The sequence below is a fragment of the Oncorhynchus masou genome, chromosome 26 (genome assembly GCF_036934945.1).
Source record: "Oncorhynchus masou masou isolate Uvic2021 chromosome 26, UVic_Omas_1.1, whole genome shotgun sequence".
Lineage (NCBI taxonomy): Eukaryota > Metazoa > Chordata > Actinopteri > Salmoniformes > Salmonidae > Oncorhynchus > Oncorhynchus masou.
Window position 1 is genome coordinate 3877333 of NC_088237.1, and position 18520 is coordinate 3895852.

Genomic DNA, 18520 nt, shown 5'->3' on the forward strand with positions numbered 1-18520 from the left:
TTCGCTTCAACATTTGCTACACAGTGTGACATTTGTACCATTCAACGTTTGCTCCCGTTTTGTGAGTATAGCGAGGTGTGGCCTGATCAATATGGGTGTGACCATTTGAAATCGTAAAACTCATACAGCAACACCATATATTAATCGCCCTCTTTGCCTCTGTAATCACAAAGCTTATCAACTGGTCGTTCAGTACAGTTTCCGCTGAATTCAATGTTGCACACCGTTCTGTCGTACTGAATGCAACCCTGGACTCAAATCACAATCTGACGGAGAGGGCAGGAAGAGAAAGAGCGAGTGAAGCCAGCTGATCCCAGGTACCAAGGAGTACATCATCAGGTTGATTCAGACTACAGGATTTGTGACCAGAACATTCCCTCTCAAGACTTATGGGTAGCACCCAAATTGTACCCGATTCCATATATAGTGCACTACTATGGGCCCTAGTCAAAATAGGAAGTGAATAGGAAATAGGATGCCATTTGGGACAGATCCATGGATGAACTCATACATGAATTGTTCTCGAGGACACTGACTCCTGTTACAGCCAGAGCCTGCTTTGGGTAGCAGTCACCTGTAGACACAGGTTCAGTCTACCCGCCGCCAGTCTTTCTCGTTCCCTCTCTCATCTCCTCAGACCCACTAACATAAGATGAATATTCACTCAGGCATCAGGGGTCCTACTCATTCATTCATAAAACCGTACCACAACATTGCAGCCTCATCAAGGACTGCTCTACTCCTGCACAATAGCCCCCCCTGCTGCCCGTCTCCCATCATAGCCACTGAAAACTTTATCCTGGTGTTAGAACAAGGGAACAGCTCTGGGGGCTGGACACATAGCATACCTGCTGTGTATGTGTGAGAGATAGTGAATTATATGCCCCTGTGCCAGCCTATGCATGTCTGACTACGTTCGAGTCACCATCATATATGTATGTAAGCAATCTCATATGGTCCTACTGGTTGTTTCAGGTGTGTGTGTGTGCGCGCGTATGCCTATATTCAGTAGGTTTTCTATTCTACACTATGGTGGATAAATCTACTGTTCCTGGTGCATGGTTCTATTTCTGTTGTAGCATTTTGACGTGTGTGTGTGTGTGTGCATGCAGCGCACTCCTGTCGGTGTGTAATCAGTCATAACATTCTCCTTCAACCATAGCACTGTGACAACCTTGATCTACACCCAGAGATGATCTGAGAGCAAGCAGAAAAGCAGTGGGTGTGATGTCCCTTTTGTGTTCAAGTGTGTGTGTTTTGGTAGGAGAGCGACTGAAACGTGGGGGGGAACTAAATATTTTCTCTTTAGAACACTCTGATGTTTGACTTTTCTAATATATGTGTGTAGGTACGTATGGGTGTAGTTTTGTATATGTGTGATTGTATGCACGTTGTTTTGCATATACATGTGTGTATTTTACTCTAACCTTGCATGTAGATTGCGATTTAGGTTCCGTTTCAATGTAGTTTTTTTTTGTATGTTTCTTTCTGGGACCATGTACAATATTGTATGATGTGGGCAGGATCTTGGACCTCATGCTACAATGTTATTATATATAAATATAAAACACAGATGTTTTCCCTATGGAGAAAGTTGAAGTTATATATCGCCTGTACACTTTGGGCTGCCTTTTGGATCCAACTGTCCACCATGTTTAAAGATAACAACAGTACTACAAACTATTCATTAGGACAAAAGTATGATGAAAACAAATAATAATGAAGATTCTTAATAAATCATATTACATTTACTACACACGGTTTGTGCTGCTTCTTTCATTCTGACACTTCATCGGTCTAAGTTGACACCTCAGGTATGTCGGTAATCAAGACTAGGCCACAGCATTACTAACAACGTTTACAGGACCTCCTTATCTCTCAGGGAACAAAAATGACATGGGTTCAGAACATTCAGATGCAGAGGATTCCTGCCCCATCTCATCTCCATGGAGACCTCGAAGGCTGATACACCAATGAGGAGAATGGTGCTGGTTTGAGTGAGGTAGTCCACGTTTCTTCCTCTGATGCAAATTCCCTCCTTCCCTTTTCTAGGTGTCTACGGGATGGACCTCAGGGGCCCAGGAGGATTGTTGGTAAATCAGTAGTCTGGTTTCTGTCCTTGTTGCATCTGCTCGTGGATCCTCTCCAACACCTCCTGCATCCTCCTCAACTAGAGGGGAGAGAGAAGGTCAGGAAAGTTAGTGTTTGTGTGTCGGTCAGTCTAGGTTTTTTGAGACGCTGAAGAAGAACGTTCCAAACGTAGACTGGAAGAAGACCAACTGCTATGCAGTGCAATACATCCAGGTACGGGTGTGTGTGTTGTCGGTCTAGGAGTGCACGTGGGTGTTCTCACCTCCTCGTCCTTCTCCCAGATGAGCCTCTCTGTCTCGCGGTCTACAGGGGCCAGTGGGAGTGGGGTCATGGGGAAGTCAGCGCTGCTCTCACTCTGAATCTTATCACGCAAGCTAACACACAGAACAAAACAAAGGTCAAATAAATGATGTCATTCTTTTTGTGCAGAAAAACCTTGTAGCACAACAGTTGTGCCAAATGTGTTGTACATCCGTACAACTTTAGTGTGTATGGGTCTGGGTAGTTCTGTGTACGTCTATTCTATGTGTGTGTCTGTGTGTAGTACCAACCTGCGTTTCCTCTCCTGCACCACCATGCGTGTCATGTTCTGTATACACTGTGCTCTGTAGTTCTCGTAGTGTGTCTCTCTGGTGACATCCTTCAGGTCCTGCATGTGAGTCTTCACCAACATGTTCCTCAGCAGCAGGAAATCACTGTGGGCCGGGTCCTCCACTGACAACACAACACTGCTATTAGGTCAGTGTGTTTTCACAGAAAGACATTTAGGCTGGAATTCAATCGAAGGTAGTACACTGTCGAGAAGTCATTTCCTTGTAGTTTGCAGAGATTGCATTCACGGTAATCTGTGCAAATGTGTATTTTTTACAGGCAAGCTCAGTGCGGCCCAACTCTGCTGTTCACCGTAGCGAGGAAAGTTCAGTTGTGTGTGTGTGTGTGCGTGTGTGAGATCTGTAGTGTAAACGTGAAGGTGTGCCTGTGCAGCGTACCTTCCACTACACCCCAGGGGTAGAGCCGACCTCTGAACTTGCGTCCTTTACTCTCAACCTGGATGTTACTGCCTATTACAGCAAAAGGAATACTGTCCTAGAGAGAGAGAGATCAAGGTTTTCATGGTTAAGCCATGTGGTCAGTGCTATATGCAATGGACAAAACATACAGATGCCCTAATAGCCCTCTATCCTCCTCAGGTCTGAAGTCACCTTGAGCAGCTGCTCCTGCTGTTTAAACTCCTCATCTTCATCAAAGTCACAGTCTGGGAACTGGTAGATGTTGATGCCAAACTTCTCCATCTCCTCTCGGATCTACACAGGCACAAGCATACAGTATTCACACCCCTTGACCTTTTCCACGATGTTGTGTTACAGACAGAATTTAAAATGGATTCAATTGCATCCATAATGTCATGTTTTTTTTGTCTTGCTTTTTGCAAATGAATAACATAATAAAAAGCTGAAATGTTTTGAGTCAATAAGTATTCAACCCCTTTGTCAAGAAAACCTAAATAAGTTCAGGAATAAAAATGTGCTTAACAAGTCACAATAATTTGCATCCTGTTTGCAACAAGGCACTAAAGAAATACTGCAAAAAATGTTCTGTTGTATTGGATTTACCTTAAACACAACACATTACCGAGTATCAATCCCCATATATTCAAGCATAATGGTGGCTGCATCATGTTATGGGTATGCTTGTAATCGTTAAGGACGGGGTCATTTTTCAGGTTAAGTTTCGCACAGGCAAATTCCTAGAGAAACAGACAGTGAAGAGATGAATTCGCCATTCAGCAGGACAATAACCTACTACACAAGGCCAAATCTACACGAGTTGCTTACCAAGAAGACAGTTTTGACTTAAATCTGCTTGAAAATCTATGGCAAGATCTGAAAATGGTTGTCTAGCAATGATATACAACCAATTTGACAGAGCTGAAGAATTTTGAAAAGAATAATGGGTAAATATTGTACATTCCAGGTGTGTTAAGCTCTTAGAGACTTACCCAGAAAGACTCTCAGATGTAATCACTGCTAAAGGTAATTCTGTACTTACTCAAGGGGGTTGATTACTTATCTAATCAAGATGTTTTATTTTTCATATTCTTTTTTTTACAAATGTTAAAAATGTTCTTCCATGTTGAGAATAATTTGTGTAGATTGAAAAATGAAAAAGACAAATCCATTTGAATCCCATTTTGCACCCCAACATGATAGCACAGGGCAAGTATATACCCCAACATTATAGCATAGGGCAAGTATATACCCCAACATTATAGAACAGATATAGATTACAGAAATTCTGTAGCACAGATAGCAATATCACAGGTAAAATTAGCACTGGTAAAGATAATTAAAGATTACCATAGCACAGTTAGTCTCTTACCTTCATCTTCTTCCTGCGGACCTCAATGGGTGTGAGGCTGTCAGCTTTGGCCAGAACAGGGACTATGTTCACCTTGTCATGCAGAGCCCTCATACATTCCACATCCAACGGCCGCAGACTGGAGAGTCACACACAGACAAAATAATTAAAATAATTGTGGAAAACCAGGTTTACTGTGAAAGAACTGTGTGTATCTACTTCATACTTGTGTCGAGAGAGAGAGAAAGAAAATATGTATTGTGTGTGTAGTCTGGTACCCATGTCCGAAGGGAGAGATGAAGTACAGGCAGCAGTGGACTCTGTTATCCTGGATGTTCTTTCTGTTCAGGCCGCTCTCGTCTCTGAAGTACTGCTCAAACTGCTGGTCAATGTAGTCCTCTATCTCTTTCCAGCTATAAAGAGCACAAACACCACTCAGAGGAAACTACAAACATGGTGGATCAACATGATGATAGATGTACACTCTCCACTATAGCTCCACTCGGCAAAGTGACGTTTCCTACAAAAATTACGGAAGTGGGGCATAGAAGCAATCTTTCCCCATTGAAAGTAGTCAAGCCAAGCCCGAATTCAAGAAATAACAACACGCACAGTTAAAAGCATTTCTTCAATTATAGCTCCCATCCAAATGTCGTGAATGATATACAGTAAACACACATACACAAGTATACAGTGGAGCAAAAAAGGATTTAGTCAGCCACCAATTGTGCAAGTTCTCCCACTTAAAAAGATGAGAGGCCTGTAACTTTCATCATAGGTACACTTCAACTATGACAGACAAAATGAGAGAAAAAAATCCAGAAAATCACATTGTAGGATTTTTAATGAATTTATTTGCAAATTGTGGTGGAAAATAAGTATTTGGTCACCTACAAACAAGCAAGATTTCTGGCTCTCACAGTCCTGTAACTTCTTCTTTAAGTGGATCCTCTGTCCTCCACTCGTTACCAGTATTAATGGCACCTGTTTGAGCTTGTTATCAGTATAAAAGACACCCGTCCACAACCTCAAACAGTCACACTCCAAACTCCACTATGGCCAAGACCAAAGAGCTGTCAAAGGACACCAGAAACAAAATTGTAGACCGGCACCAGGCTGGGAAGACTGAATCTGCAATAGGTAAGCAGCTTGGTTTGAAGAAATCAACTGTGGGAGCAATTATTAGGAAATGGAAGACATACAAGAACACTGGTAATCTCCCTCGATCTGGGGCTCCACGCAAGATCTCACCCCGTGGGGTCAAAATGATCACAAGAACGGTGAGCAAAAATCCCAGAACCACACAGGGGGGCCTAGTGAATGACCTGCAGAAAGCTGGGACCAAAGTAACAAAGCCTACCATCAGTAACACACTACTCCGCCAGGGACTCAAATCCTGCAGCGCCAAACGTGTCCCCTAGCTTAAGCCAGTACATGTCCAGGCCCGTCTGAAGTTTGCTAGAGAGCATTTGGATGATGCAGAAGAAGATTGGGAGAATGTCATATGGTCAGATTAAACCAAAATATAACTTTTTGGTAAAAACTCAACACGTCGTGTTTGGAGGACAAAGAATGCTGAGTTGCATCCAAAGAACACCATACCTACTGTGAAGCATGGGGGTGGAAACATCATGCTTTGGGGCTGTTTTCTGCAAAGGGTCCAGGACCACTGATCCGTGTAAAGGAAAGAATGAATGGGGCCATGTATCGTGAGATTGAGTGAAAACCACCTTCCATCAGCAAGGGCATTGAAGATGAAACGTGGCTGGGTCTTTCAGCATGACAATGATCCCAAACACACCGCCCGGGCAAGAAGGAGTGAAGGAAGGAGAAGCATTTCAAGGTCCTGGAGTGGCGTAGCCAGTCTCCAGATCTCAACCCCATAGAAAATCTTTGGAGGGAGTTGAAAGTCCGTGCTGCCCAGCAACAGCCCCAAAACATCACTGCTCCAGAGGAGATCTGCATGGAGGAATGGGCCAAAATACCAGCAACAGTGTGTGAAAACCTTGTGAAGACATACAGAAAACATGTCATTGCCAACAAAGGGTATATAACAAAGTATTTAGATAAACTTTTGTTATTGACCAAATACTTATTTTCCACCATAAGTTGCAAATAAAATCATTAAAAATCCTACAATGTGATTTTCTGGATTTTTTTTCTTCTGATTTCGTCTGTCATAGTTGAAGTGTACCTATGATGAAAATTACAGGCCTCTCATCTTTTTAAGTGGGAGAACTTGAACTTGGTGGCTGACTAAATACTTTTTTTGCCCCACTGTATATGTCATAGTTACCAGTCAACTCCATTACACTCAAGTTACTTAACCAGTGAATGCTAGCCATGCTAGCTAATCTACCAATCTGTATTAATGAGTGTTAGCACAACCTGCACATGTAAATGTATATTTTTAACGGTTATGCAGCAGGTTGATAATAATGTCACCAAAGTATTCTGTATTAGATATTTCAAACAGCATTCCTAGCTAATGAGTATTTAAAAGTAGGTACAAGATCTAACAAGACAACATTGGGACTAATGTGACTTGGTGCCAACGGGCAGATGAGGGATTTTTCACATCTTTGTCCCCAGTAGAGGGCCGCGGCCACTGAATCGTCATTCCATGAGGGACTATGATAGCAGCAAATCATCATGAGATAATCATGATTCCAGCCTAGATAACCCATGTACCTCTCTGTATTGTTGACAGCGTCACCAAACCCTGGTGTATCTACGATGGAGAGTCTGAGTCTGACCCCCTTCTCCTCGATACCCACGGTGTGTTTGGTGATGAACACGGTTTGCACGATCCGCTCTACACACACACACAAATGTATAAAAGCAATCTTGAAGATCAGGGTTGTAATAGAAGAGGCAAATCATTCCAAAAAGGACACAACTTGCTGTTATAGCAAAACAATAATAGTAGTTAATAGCAATGGACACGTTAAGAAATGAGTTTTACTGACAATATTTCTGTCTCACCCTCTGCATTCAGCACCTTTCTGTTGTTGTAGAGGTCTGTAAGGTACAGACTGTTGACCAGAGTGGACTTACCAAGACCAGACTCTCCTAGAGAAAGAAGGCAAGTCAGTCATTCTTCTATCTACTTTTTTCTGCACAAATAAATGTTGGGCAATGTTCACCTAAATAAAACAAAGTTATTTGGAATAGATTATTTTCTGTCTGTAATTCATTTCATTAGTAATCTGAGTAATTTAGATGTCTCACCTGCTACCATGAGGGTGAAGGCAAAACCCTTTTTGACTGACTTCCTGTGTACCTGGTTGGGTAGAGTGGCAAAGCCCACATACTCCCTGTCCATGTCCTGTAGGGAAGACAGAAGACGGGACATAAAACACGCTGTTTGCAAATGTATTAAATGAAATACAGAAATATCACACTTACATATACTACTGTTCAAAAGTTTAGCGTCACTTAGAAATGTCCTTGTTTTTGAAAGAAAAGCACATTTTTTGTCCATTAAAATTACATTAAATTGATCAGAAATACAGTGTAGACATTGTTAATGTTGTAAATGACAAATGTAGCTGGAAACGGCAGATTTTTTATGGAATATCTACATAGGTGTACAGAGGCCCATTATCAGCAACCATCACTCCTGTATCCAATGGCATGTTGTGTTAGTTAATCCAGGTTTATAATTTTAAAAGGCTAACTGATCAATAGAAAACCCTTTTGCAATTATGTTAGCACAGCTGAAAACAGTTGAGTATCTGGAGCATGAGCATTTGTGGGTTGGATTACAGGCTCAAAATGGCCAGAAACAAAGAACTTTCTTCTGAAACTCATCAGTCTATTCTTGTCCTGAGAAATGAAGGCTATTCCATGTGAGAAATTGCCAAGAAACTGAAGATCTTGTACAACACTGCGTACTACTCCCTTCACAGAACAGTGCAAACTGGCTCTGACCAGATTAGAAAGCGGAGTGGGAGGCCCCGGTGCACAACTGAGCAAGAGGTCAAGTACATTAGTGTCTACTTTGAGAATCAGACACCTCACAAGTCCTGAACTGGCAGCATCATTAAATAGTACCCGCAAAACACCCGTCTCAACGTCAACAGTGAAGAGGCAACCCTGGGACGCTGGCCTTCTAGGTAGAGTTCCTCTGTCCAGTGTCTGTGTTCTTTTGCCCATCTTAATATTTTATTTTTATTGGCCAGTCTGAGAAATTGCTTTTTTGTTTGCAACTCTGCCTAGAAGGCCAGCATCCCGGAGTCGCTCTCTCAGTACTTTGCTCCGTTCGTCTTTCCCCTCGATCCTGACTTGTCTCCCAGTCCCTACCGCTGAAAATCGTCCCCACAGCATGATGCTGCCATCTTGGTTTCATCAAACCAGAGAATCTTGTTTCTCATGGTCTGAGAGTCCTTTAGGTGGATTTTGGCAAACTCTAAGTGGGCTGTCATGTGCCTTTTACTGAGGAGTGGCTTCCTTCTGGCTACTCTTCCATAATGGCCTGATTGGTGGAGTGCGGCAGAGATGGTTGTCCTTCTGGAAGGTTCTCCCATCTCCACAGAGGAACTCTGGAGCTGTCAGAGTGACCATCTGGTTCTTGGTCACCTCCCTTCTACCCCGATTGCTCAGTTTGGTCGGGCGGCCAGCTCGAGGAAGAGTCTTGGTGGTTCCAAACTTCTTCCATTTAAGAATGATGGAGGCCACTGTGTTCTTGGGGACCTTCAATGCTGCAGATATTTTTTGGTACCCTTCCCCAGATCTGTGCCGACACATTCCTGTCCAGGAGCTCTACGGTCATTTCCTTCAACCTCATGGCCTGGTTTTTGCTCTGACATGCACCGTCAACTGTGGAACCTTTTATAAAGACAGGTGTGTGCCTTTCCAAATCATGTCCAATCAATTGAATTTACCACAGGTGGACTCCAATCAAGTTGTAGAAACAGCTCAAGGATGATCAATGGAAACAGGATGCACCAGAGCTCAATTTAGAGTCTTCATAGCAAAAGGGTCTAAATACTTATGTAAATAAAGGTATGTTTATTTGTAATACATTTGCAAACCTGTTTTCACTTGTGTGTAGATTGTTTTCCTCCTCAATGTAATATATTTTAGAATAAGGCTGTTATATAACAAAATGTGGAAAAAGTCAAGGGTCTGAATACTTTCCAAATGCACTGTAGTTTCACATTATAAAAGATGCTTATTGGTCACTACATCCTTAGATACAAATGCTATCACACTTCTGCACACTCTTCCTGAAGTTTTCATAATGATTCTAGCACTACATCTGTGCACACATAGATCTCACTCACACACGTATCCACACCTCACCCACCTCTGCAGAGTCGTAAGGGTCAAAGTGTCCCCAGGGGCTGCGTGGTCGGGACTGAGGGGAGGAGTCCATGGACCGCGACCCCATAGAGGTCAGCTGGTACTTCCTCAACTTCAGGGGCTCAAACTCTCCCTCCAGGGGGGCACGTTTGGTCCTGGGGGGGGTGAAGGGAGGGGGGCCACTAGGGGAGGACCGAGAAAGCAGGGGTGTCCCTCCTGGGGTGTGAGGGGATCGCCCCATCTCAAGCCCAGTTCCTTCTGGTTCTCGGTCAACGACAGGTGTGTGGCATCCCAGAGTTGTGTTTTGGGCCACAGATGCACCCCGGGGTGGAGGGGTGGGGGGAAGGTCTCTCATGGTGTAGGCCAGCTCTGCATCCTCTGGCTCCTCAATAGACAGACTGGACAACTGGGGGAGGAGGGGGTTATAAAGCCAAATATCAATCATATAGCCTTTTTACATCAGCAGTTGTCTGAAAGTGCTTAACAAATACCGGCCTAGACACTGAAGCGCAAGCAAAACAGAAACTTAGTGGAGGAGGGAAACTAGGATATATACCTGCAGAACAGATTGTCCACCACATTACTAACATCTGTCTCATTATTTCATGTTGAAGGACATGAGTAAAGGAAGCCTCTTGTGCTGAATGCAGGGCTTCGTAAGGAAGAATCAGCTCACACGGTCTGATCAACAGGCCCGTCTACCTTCTCACACTAGTTAATCATAGAATTGCCCTACTTCACACCTTAAACAGCGCGTTTCACTCTGGGATCGATAGGTGGTAAATTTGCAAAGTCTGAGGTAAACACTGACCCAATTAGGTGAAACACGGGGTCCTATGCTGACACAACATAAAGTAAACTGCTGTGTACCCTACTGCCGGTTGGATTCCACATGACAACTTTCACCAACTACCGACTGACCCAAAACAACAAGCAATTTGGAACACTTTAATTCAGAACGACAGACGTAAAAGTAGTAAGTGGACATCTGTATGTAAACTGCATTTTGAGGGGGTGCCAGTACACACGACCAGAATATGTCAACAATATTTCCCTGGTTCAAGGAATGGCCTGACATAATCAAAACACACAACCTGACCTACCCGAATGCACAAATTCCCCTGAATGAACCCCAACTTGCCCCATTGACTGTAAGAGGTCTTCGGAAGAAACCAGCTGCGCCCAGGCGAAGAGGACCATAATCTGCTTGCTAGCTAAGTTAGCTTGACGCATGCTGTAGCTAACCAGGTTGCTTACGGTGCTCTTTTGGCAGCCAACAATAATATTAAAACAAGCATAATGAAGAGGATATTTCTGCTTTATTCAGCCCATACCTGAATGTGGATTGTGCCTGGCTTTATCTATGTAGCGGTCTTACAAGGCACAACTTCATAGCTAGCTAAAGCCACAATCTGGTAATGTGCTATCCTACAAACAAAAAAATTAAGAGTAGAGACATTGTTGAAAACCACATTTTTTTATTTTTATCAAGTGTTGAGTAATGGCCAAGAACTGCAAGAGAATGATTAGGTAACTAGCTAGGTACACCTACAATAACAGGCTTTTAAATAACTAGTTCTATTCTAGTCCACACGTTCCAATATGGTGACTTACCTTTAGAGTAGATTGTGAGCAAAGAGAGGCTGTTATCTAATTGTGACATAAAGAAAACTGTCTAGGGCAGGGATGCGTGGTCCCCTCGGATCAATCCCCATCCACTTTTTATTTTTTTATTTTTTTAGGAACTCAGTCTAGGTCTCAACTACTTTTGCGAGTTAGGATAGTGCATTAGCGGTTCTCTTGTCAGGTCAGTCACTGATAGTTTAGCGGCCAGCTAATTTGGCAAATTTGTTATCATGGTTAAATTACCAGTCGGGCCCAGTCTTAGGTCCTGAGCGCTCTGGAGCAGGTTGTCATCAAGGAGCTCTCTGTACTTTGCTCTGTTTATCTTTCCCTTGATCAAAAACTGAAAGGCCGCTCAGCAAGGAAGAAGCCACTGCTCCAAAACCGCCATAAAAAAAGCCAGACTACGGTTTGTAACTGAACATGGGGACAAAGATTGTACTTTTTGGAGAAATGTCCTCTGGTCTGATGTAACACGAATAGAAATGTTTGGCCATAATAACTATCGTTATGTTTGCTTTCCTCCAAACTTGCAAGCTGAAGAACACCATCCCAACTGTGAAGCACGGGGGTGGCAGCATCATGTTGTGGGTGTGCTTGCTGCAGGAGGGACTGGTACGCTTCATAAAATAGAGATGGCATCATGAGACAGGGAAAATATTTATATATATATTAAAGCAAAATCTCAAGACATCAGTGAGGAAGTTAAAGCTTGGTCGCAAATGGGTCTTCCAAATGGACAATGACCCCAAGCACACTTCCAAAGTTGTGGCAAATGGTTTAAGGACAAGAATGTCAGGGTATTGGAGTGGCCATCACAAAGCCCTGACCTTAATCCTATAGAACATTTGTGGGAAGAACTGAAAAAGTGTATGCGAGCAAGGAGGCCTACAAGCCGGACTCAGTTACACGAGCTCTGTCAGGAGGAATGGGCCAAAATTCACCCAACTTATTGTGGGAAGCTTGTGGAAGGTTACCCAAAGTGTTTGACCCAAGAAAAACAATTTAAAGTCAATGCTACCAAATACTAATTGAGTGTATGTAAACTTCTGACCCACCTGGAATGTGATGAAATAAATCACTCTACTATTATTCTGACATTTCACATTCTTAAAATAAAGTGGTGATCCTAACTGACCTAAAACAGGGAATTTTTTACTTGGATTAAATGTCAGGAATTGAGAAACTGAGTTTAAATGTATTTGGTTAAGGTGTATGTAAACTTCCGACTTCAACTGTATTCGTGTGTGTGTGTGTGTGTGTGTGTGTGTGTGTGATATATATATATAAATAACACTCAGCAACAAAAGACACGTCCCTTTTTCAGGACACGGTCTTTCAAAGATCATTTGTAAAAATCCAAATAACTTCACAGTTCTTCATTGTGAAGGGTTTAAACACTAATTCCCATAAACAATTAATGAACATGCACCTGTGCAATGGTCGTTAAGACACTAACAGCTTACAGACGGTAGGCAATTAAAAGGTCACAGTTCTGAAAACTTAGGACACTAAAGAGGCCTTTCTACTACTTATCTGTGTGAACGTGCCTTAGGCATGCTGCAAGGAGGCATGAGGACTGCAGATGTGGCCAGGGCAATAAATTGCAATGTTTGTACTGTGAGATGCCTAAGACAGCGCTACAGGGAGACAGGACAGACAGCTGATCGTCCTCGCAGTGGCATAGCACGTGTAACAACACCTGCACAGGATCGGTACATCCGAACATCAAACCTGCGGGACAGGTACAGGATGGCAACAACAACTGCCCGAGTTACACCAGGAACACACAATTCAACCAACAGTGCTCGGACTGTCCGCAATAGGCTGAGAGAGGCTGGATTCAGGGCTTGTAGGCCTGTTGTAAAGCAGGTCCTCACCAGACATCACCGGCAACAATGTCGCCTATGGGCACAAACCCAGCGTCGCTGGACCAGACAGCACTGGCATAAAGTGTTCTTCACTGACGAGTCGCGGTTTTGTCTCACCAAGGGTTAAGTGTGGATTTGCATTTATCGTCGTAGGAATGAGCATTACACTGACGCCTGTACTCTGGAGCGGGGTCGAATTGGAGATGGAGGGTCCGTCATGATCTTGGGTGGTGTGTCACAGCATCATCAGACTGAGCTCGTTACAATTGCAGGCAATCTCAACGCTGTGCTTTACAGGGAAGACATCCTCCTCCCTCAAGTAATACTCTTCCTACATGCTCATCCTGACATGACCCTCCAGCATGACAATGCCACCAGCCATAGTGCTCGTTCTATTCGTGTTTTCCTTCAAAACAGGAAAGTCAGTGTTCTGCCATGGCCAGCGAAGAGCCTGGATCTCAATCCCATTGACCACGTCTGGGACCTGTTGGATCGGAGGGTGAGGGCTAGGGCTAGGGCCATTCCCCCCCAGAAATGTCTGGGAACTTGCAGGTGCCTTGGTGGATGAGTGGGGTAACATCTCACAGCAAGAACTTGCAAATCTGGTGCAGTCCATGAGGAAGAGATGCACTACAGTACTTAATGCAGCTGGTGGCCACACCAGATACTGACTGTTACTTTTGATTTTGACCCCCCTTTGTTCAGGGACACATTATTACATTTTTGTTAGTCACAGATCTGTGGAACTTGTTCAGTTTAGGTCTCAGTTGTTGAATCTTGTTTTGTTCATACAAATATTTACGCATGTTAATTTTGCCGAAAATAAACACAGTTGACAATGAGAGGATATATATATATATATATATTTATTACCAGTCAAAGGTTTGGACTCACCTACTCATTCAAGGGTGTTTCTTTATTTTCTACATTGTACAATAATAGAGAACACATTAAAACTGTGAAATAACATATGGAATCATGTACTACCCAAAAAAGTGTTTAATAAATCAAAACATATTTTAGATTCTTCAAAGTATCCACCCTTTGCACACTCTTGCTATTCTCTCAATCAGCTTCATGAGGTAGTCACCTGGAATGCTTTTCCAAAAGCCTTGAAGGAGTTACCACATATGCTGAGCACTTGTTGGCTACTTTTCCTTCACTCATCCGAAACCATCTCAATTGGGTTGAGGTCGGGTGATCTGATGCAGCACTCCATCACTCTCCTCATTGGTCAAATAGCTCTTACAGCCTGGAGGTGTGTTTTGGGTCATTGTCCTGTTGAAAATCAAATAATTGTCCCACTAAGCCCAAACCAGATGGGATGGTGTATCACTGCAGAATGCTGTGGTAGCCATGCTGGTTAAGTGTGCCATGAATTCTAAATAAATTACAGACAGTATCACCAGCAAAGCACCATCACACCTCCTCCTCCATGCTGCACAGTGGGAACCACATGTGGAGATCATCCATTCACCTACTCTGCATCTCACAAAGACATGGCGGTTGGAACCAAAAATTTGCACTCATCAGACCAAAGGATAGATTTTCACCAGTGTAATGCTATTGCTCGTGTTTCTTGGCCCAAGCAAGTCTTCTTATTGGTGTCTTTAAGTAGTGGTTTATCTAGGTCTTCCTTTCTTGTGGTGGTCCTCATGAGAGCCAGTTTCATCATAACGCTTGATGGTTTTTGCGACTGCACTTGAAGTAACTTTAAAAGTTCTTTACATTTTCCAGATTGACTATCCTTCACTGTCCTTTCTCCTTGTTTATTTGAGCTGTTCTTGCCATAATATGGATTGGTCTTTTACCAAATAGGGCCATCTTCTGTACACCACCCCTACCTTGTCACAACACAACTGATGGGCTCAAACGCATTAAGAAGGAAAGAAATTCCACAAACGAACGTTTAACAAGGCACACCTGTTAATTGAAATTGCATTCCAGGTGACTACCTCATGAAGCTGGTTGAGAGAATGCCAAAAGTGTGCAGAGCTGTCAAGGCAAAGGATGGCTACTTTGAAGTATCAAATATAGTTTGATTTGTTTCACAGTTTTTTGGTTACTCACTGATACCATGTGTTATTTCATAGTTTTGATGTCTTCAATGTACAATGTAGAAAATAGTAAAAACAAAGTAATGCTGGAATGAGTAGGTGCATCCAAACTTTTGACTTGTATATTGTGTGTAATATATATATAAAAATACATATATACATATACATATATACACATATACATATATATACACATATACATATACACACACATATACATATACACACACATATACATATATATACACATATACATATATAAGGTAGTCATACATAAGACAAATGAGGAAATGAGCTCCATATGATTTTATTTCAGAAACCTGTTCCCAAGTATTCCCACACATAATAAAGAGACACGTGATTGTGTACAAATGTAAGCAAGGTTGGAAATGTATGTTTTAGTCAAACATATGTTTGGGCTTCTTGCTGTCAATTTGCAGTCTACAAATGATTTGCAATTATGTTCCGGTTCCCCGACCATCTGCTCAAGAAAAAAATTGGCCTTGGCTGAATCTAGTTGATGATCTCTGCTGTACAGACACAGTGTTCGGAGATGATTTGTTCTCTGGACACCATTTACCTTTCCAGCGCGAGGGCTGTTAATTGACAGCGCAAATAACAAATAAATTGTAATGCAAGGTCTTAGTCGATCACCAAAAATGTTTGGTGATCGACTAAGAATGCCTTGAAGATCGACCGGTCGATTGTGACCGGATGGTTACCACTGTTCTAATCATTCTAATTCTATGGACCCAATCCTACCCGTCACATCATATTACCCACAACCCACTACAACGGGCTTAACGCTAGGCTCTCTCTAATACGCTGATCTCCGGTAAGAGGATTGGGGGGTTGGAGACTTAGTCTAGCACACACACACTTGTTTACCTACTACAGTACATTGTAACCTACAACAATTCTACAAATATAGATGGAACAAAATGAATATATCTTAAACGCTTCTCCGTATGTAGGGTTTTCAGCAATTACATTTGCCCACATTTGGCTGTGTAAACTACAATTTGACACTTTTAACGTTTAGAAACGTCATATCAGCGCTTTCAATAAGGTTTTCCTAAACATATACTGATATGCCTCTTATCTTTAATTTAAGCGAGAAATACTATTTCAAATTAAAAAGAGGCACTTACTGTAGCAGTTTTGCACAGATCCATACACCATGTGTGCCTCCAGTTGAGAAACTACACTTCCCCCCAGTTAGCTACACACAGGTGTTCAAAGCAGTTAGCTAATTAGCATAGGTGGGGGCCAGTCTTTTCCGAAAACAAGCCCTGTAAACATGGAGATCTGGCAATGTGGGAACACTAATCTTAACCCTATAAAAAATATGTAGTAATTTACCTTTAGTTGTTTTATCATTTCTTGCTGATATGAAATATATATTCCTTATGTTTCCAAAACAGTACTGCAAGCAGTGCGAGTTATTAGAGGAAGTGTTGGGCTCTTAATAAAGATACTATCGTTTATAGGCACTAAAGTCTATGAATGGGGTACTAAAGGTCCTACCTGGATGTCTGAACAGAGTGCAGAAGAGACCATAGGAGAGGGTAGGGAGGACACAAGAAGTTATGGGAAGATAACATGCTGTTCAATCAATAAAGAGATGAATTGATCAATGTAAAACTGTCTGACCTGGCCAAACGAATATCAGAAAAAAAGACAGCAGAATAAACTAAATTATAGACCATATATTGCACAAAAAACATCCAACATTACACCATAACTGCAAGTAAAAGTAGAAAATGTTAAATCAGGCTATTTAAAAAAAAATATTGCAGTTGCTATTTCAAAGGGCTAGATCCCATGACTGCACCCAGAATTTACCAGGTTTGAAGCTGCTACGTAACCTGACAGGCGACGACATGTGGTCCATGTTGCGGTGCTGTCAGCTGGTCATCGGACGGCTAAGATCGCGTACCTTCGGTGTTTGTCAAAACAATCTCGCTCCGTCAATGACCGGATTTTGTTCCAACTTGGCCCTAAACCAGGGGTACGTTCAGTTTGCTTGAACGTTTGCTACCTGCAGAACAGTTTGTACGTTTTCCCAAAACGTTATTGAACAGACTGAGATGTGTGCGGGGGTGTGGCTTGCAGCAAAGAGTGACCTATTTAAAAGGGCAGCGGTGAATTTTGAACCCACAACCCAGCCCTTCACCGTTTTTCATTCATCAGTTCACTTCAACACGCCTGGTCTTCCGGGTCGGTTTAAATAACTAATATGAAGTGCCTGCACCACTCCAAGACCAGAGTTGCCGACATATCTGATTTCAGTGGGTTCAAGACAACTCTGAAAAAAATCTATATCTGACTGGGGAGAAATCGTCATCCAACTTGGAATTCCAAGTCAGAAACTGAGGCATCTTTACTAACTAAATTATTGGGATCATCTGGTTACCACCAATGTTTGTGATACATTGAGCTCGTTGACAAAAACCACGGGATGCCTTTTCACACAGATACTTTGTCAAAGGTCCGGTCACTCCGGTGGGTCTGTGTTAGCTATGCAATTTTTATATTGAATATGATCTATTAATTTACTCATAGTATTTTAAGTAGCAGCTAAATGTCAGCCAGGGAAACTAATTGTTCTCACATACAGAATTTTCTGCATGACTGTGATGCTCTTTACCTCAATTGTTAGGATGTTCTTGTGATCACAATATTCACGACAGTACTACTTATTATGTTCAAATAGAAAGATAATTAAATCATGATAATTAAACCAGGCCCATCATTTAAAAAGACGGGCCTGGCTTAGAATAGAACATTCAGTTTTCTGTCTGTGTGGCACTGTTTACTGCAATTTTCTGGAACTTCTTGTGACCAGAACTAGAGATTGAAATAAAGGTGTTTCTTTAAAAATACATTAATACAATACATTAAGGGAAAGGGTCCACAGACACAGAGGCTGATTATCTTTCTGCACATCTCTTTATTTGCAATGCTGGCTGCCATGGTTAACAGAAACACAGGACATTCAGGGCTGGCATTATGGTCTGGCCATGTAAAATATTGATCATTTATTTGACGAGGCGCGCCAACAGAAAGATGCATCAATCTCACATAAAGCATCCGAGCGAGCGAAACAGCACCCCTCTGTCTCCATATGTGTAGACCATGTATCTGATGCTGTCTGGACAAAAGGAGTATGGCATGTCACCTTTTCTGTCCAGACAGTATCAGATACATTGA

The 18520-nt window shown here is 42.4% G+C and overlaps 1 protein-coding gene across 1 annotated transcript; it reads right to left on the reverse strand.

Moving 5' to 3' along the window:
- Positions 1-1626: 1626 nt before the first annotated feature.
- Positions 1627-17293, reverse strand: LOC135514658 (septin-5-like). The gene is made up of 13 exons (XM_064938149.1): positions 17153-17293; positions 16835-16842; positions 9761-10162; positions 7681-7777; positions 7435-7521; positions 7141-7264; positions 4728-4862; positions 4471-4588; positions 3294-3395; positions 3081-3177; positions 2643-2805; positions 2354-2465; positions 1627-2170 (listed from the first exon to the last, which is right to left on the reverse strand). Exons 1-13 carry the CDS (start codon positions 17199-17201, stop codon positions 2099-2101), a joined length of 1566 nt encoding a protein of 521 aa, XP_064794221.1. The 5' UTR covers positions 17202-17293; the 3' UTR covers positions 1627-2098.
- Positions 17294-18520: the final 1227 nt, after the last annotated feature.

Excerpts from the sequence above, each read along its gene's own strand:
- LOC135514658 (XM_064938149.1), bottom strand. The coding sequence starts at position 17,201 with ATGGACCACATGTCGTCGCCTGTCAGGTTACGTAGCAGCTTCAAACCT. Across the intron at positions 7,522-7,680 it reads CTTCACCCTCATGGTAGCAG|GAGAGTCTGGTCTTGGTAAG; the intron begins GTGAGACATCTA and ends TTCTTTCTCTAG. Across the intron at positions 7,265-7,434 it reads AAAGGTGCTGAATGCAGAGG|AGCGGATCGTGCAAACCGTG; the intron begins GTGAGACAGAAA and ends GTGTGTGTGTAG.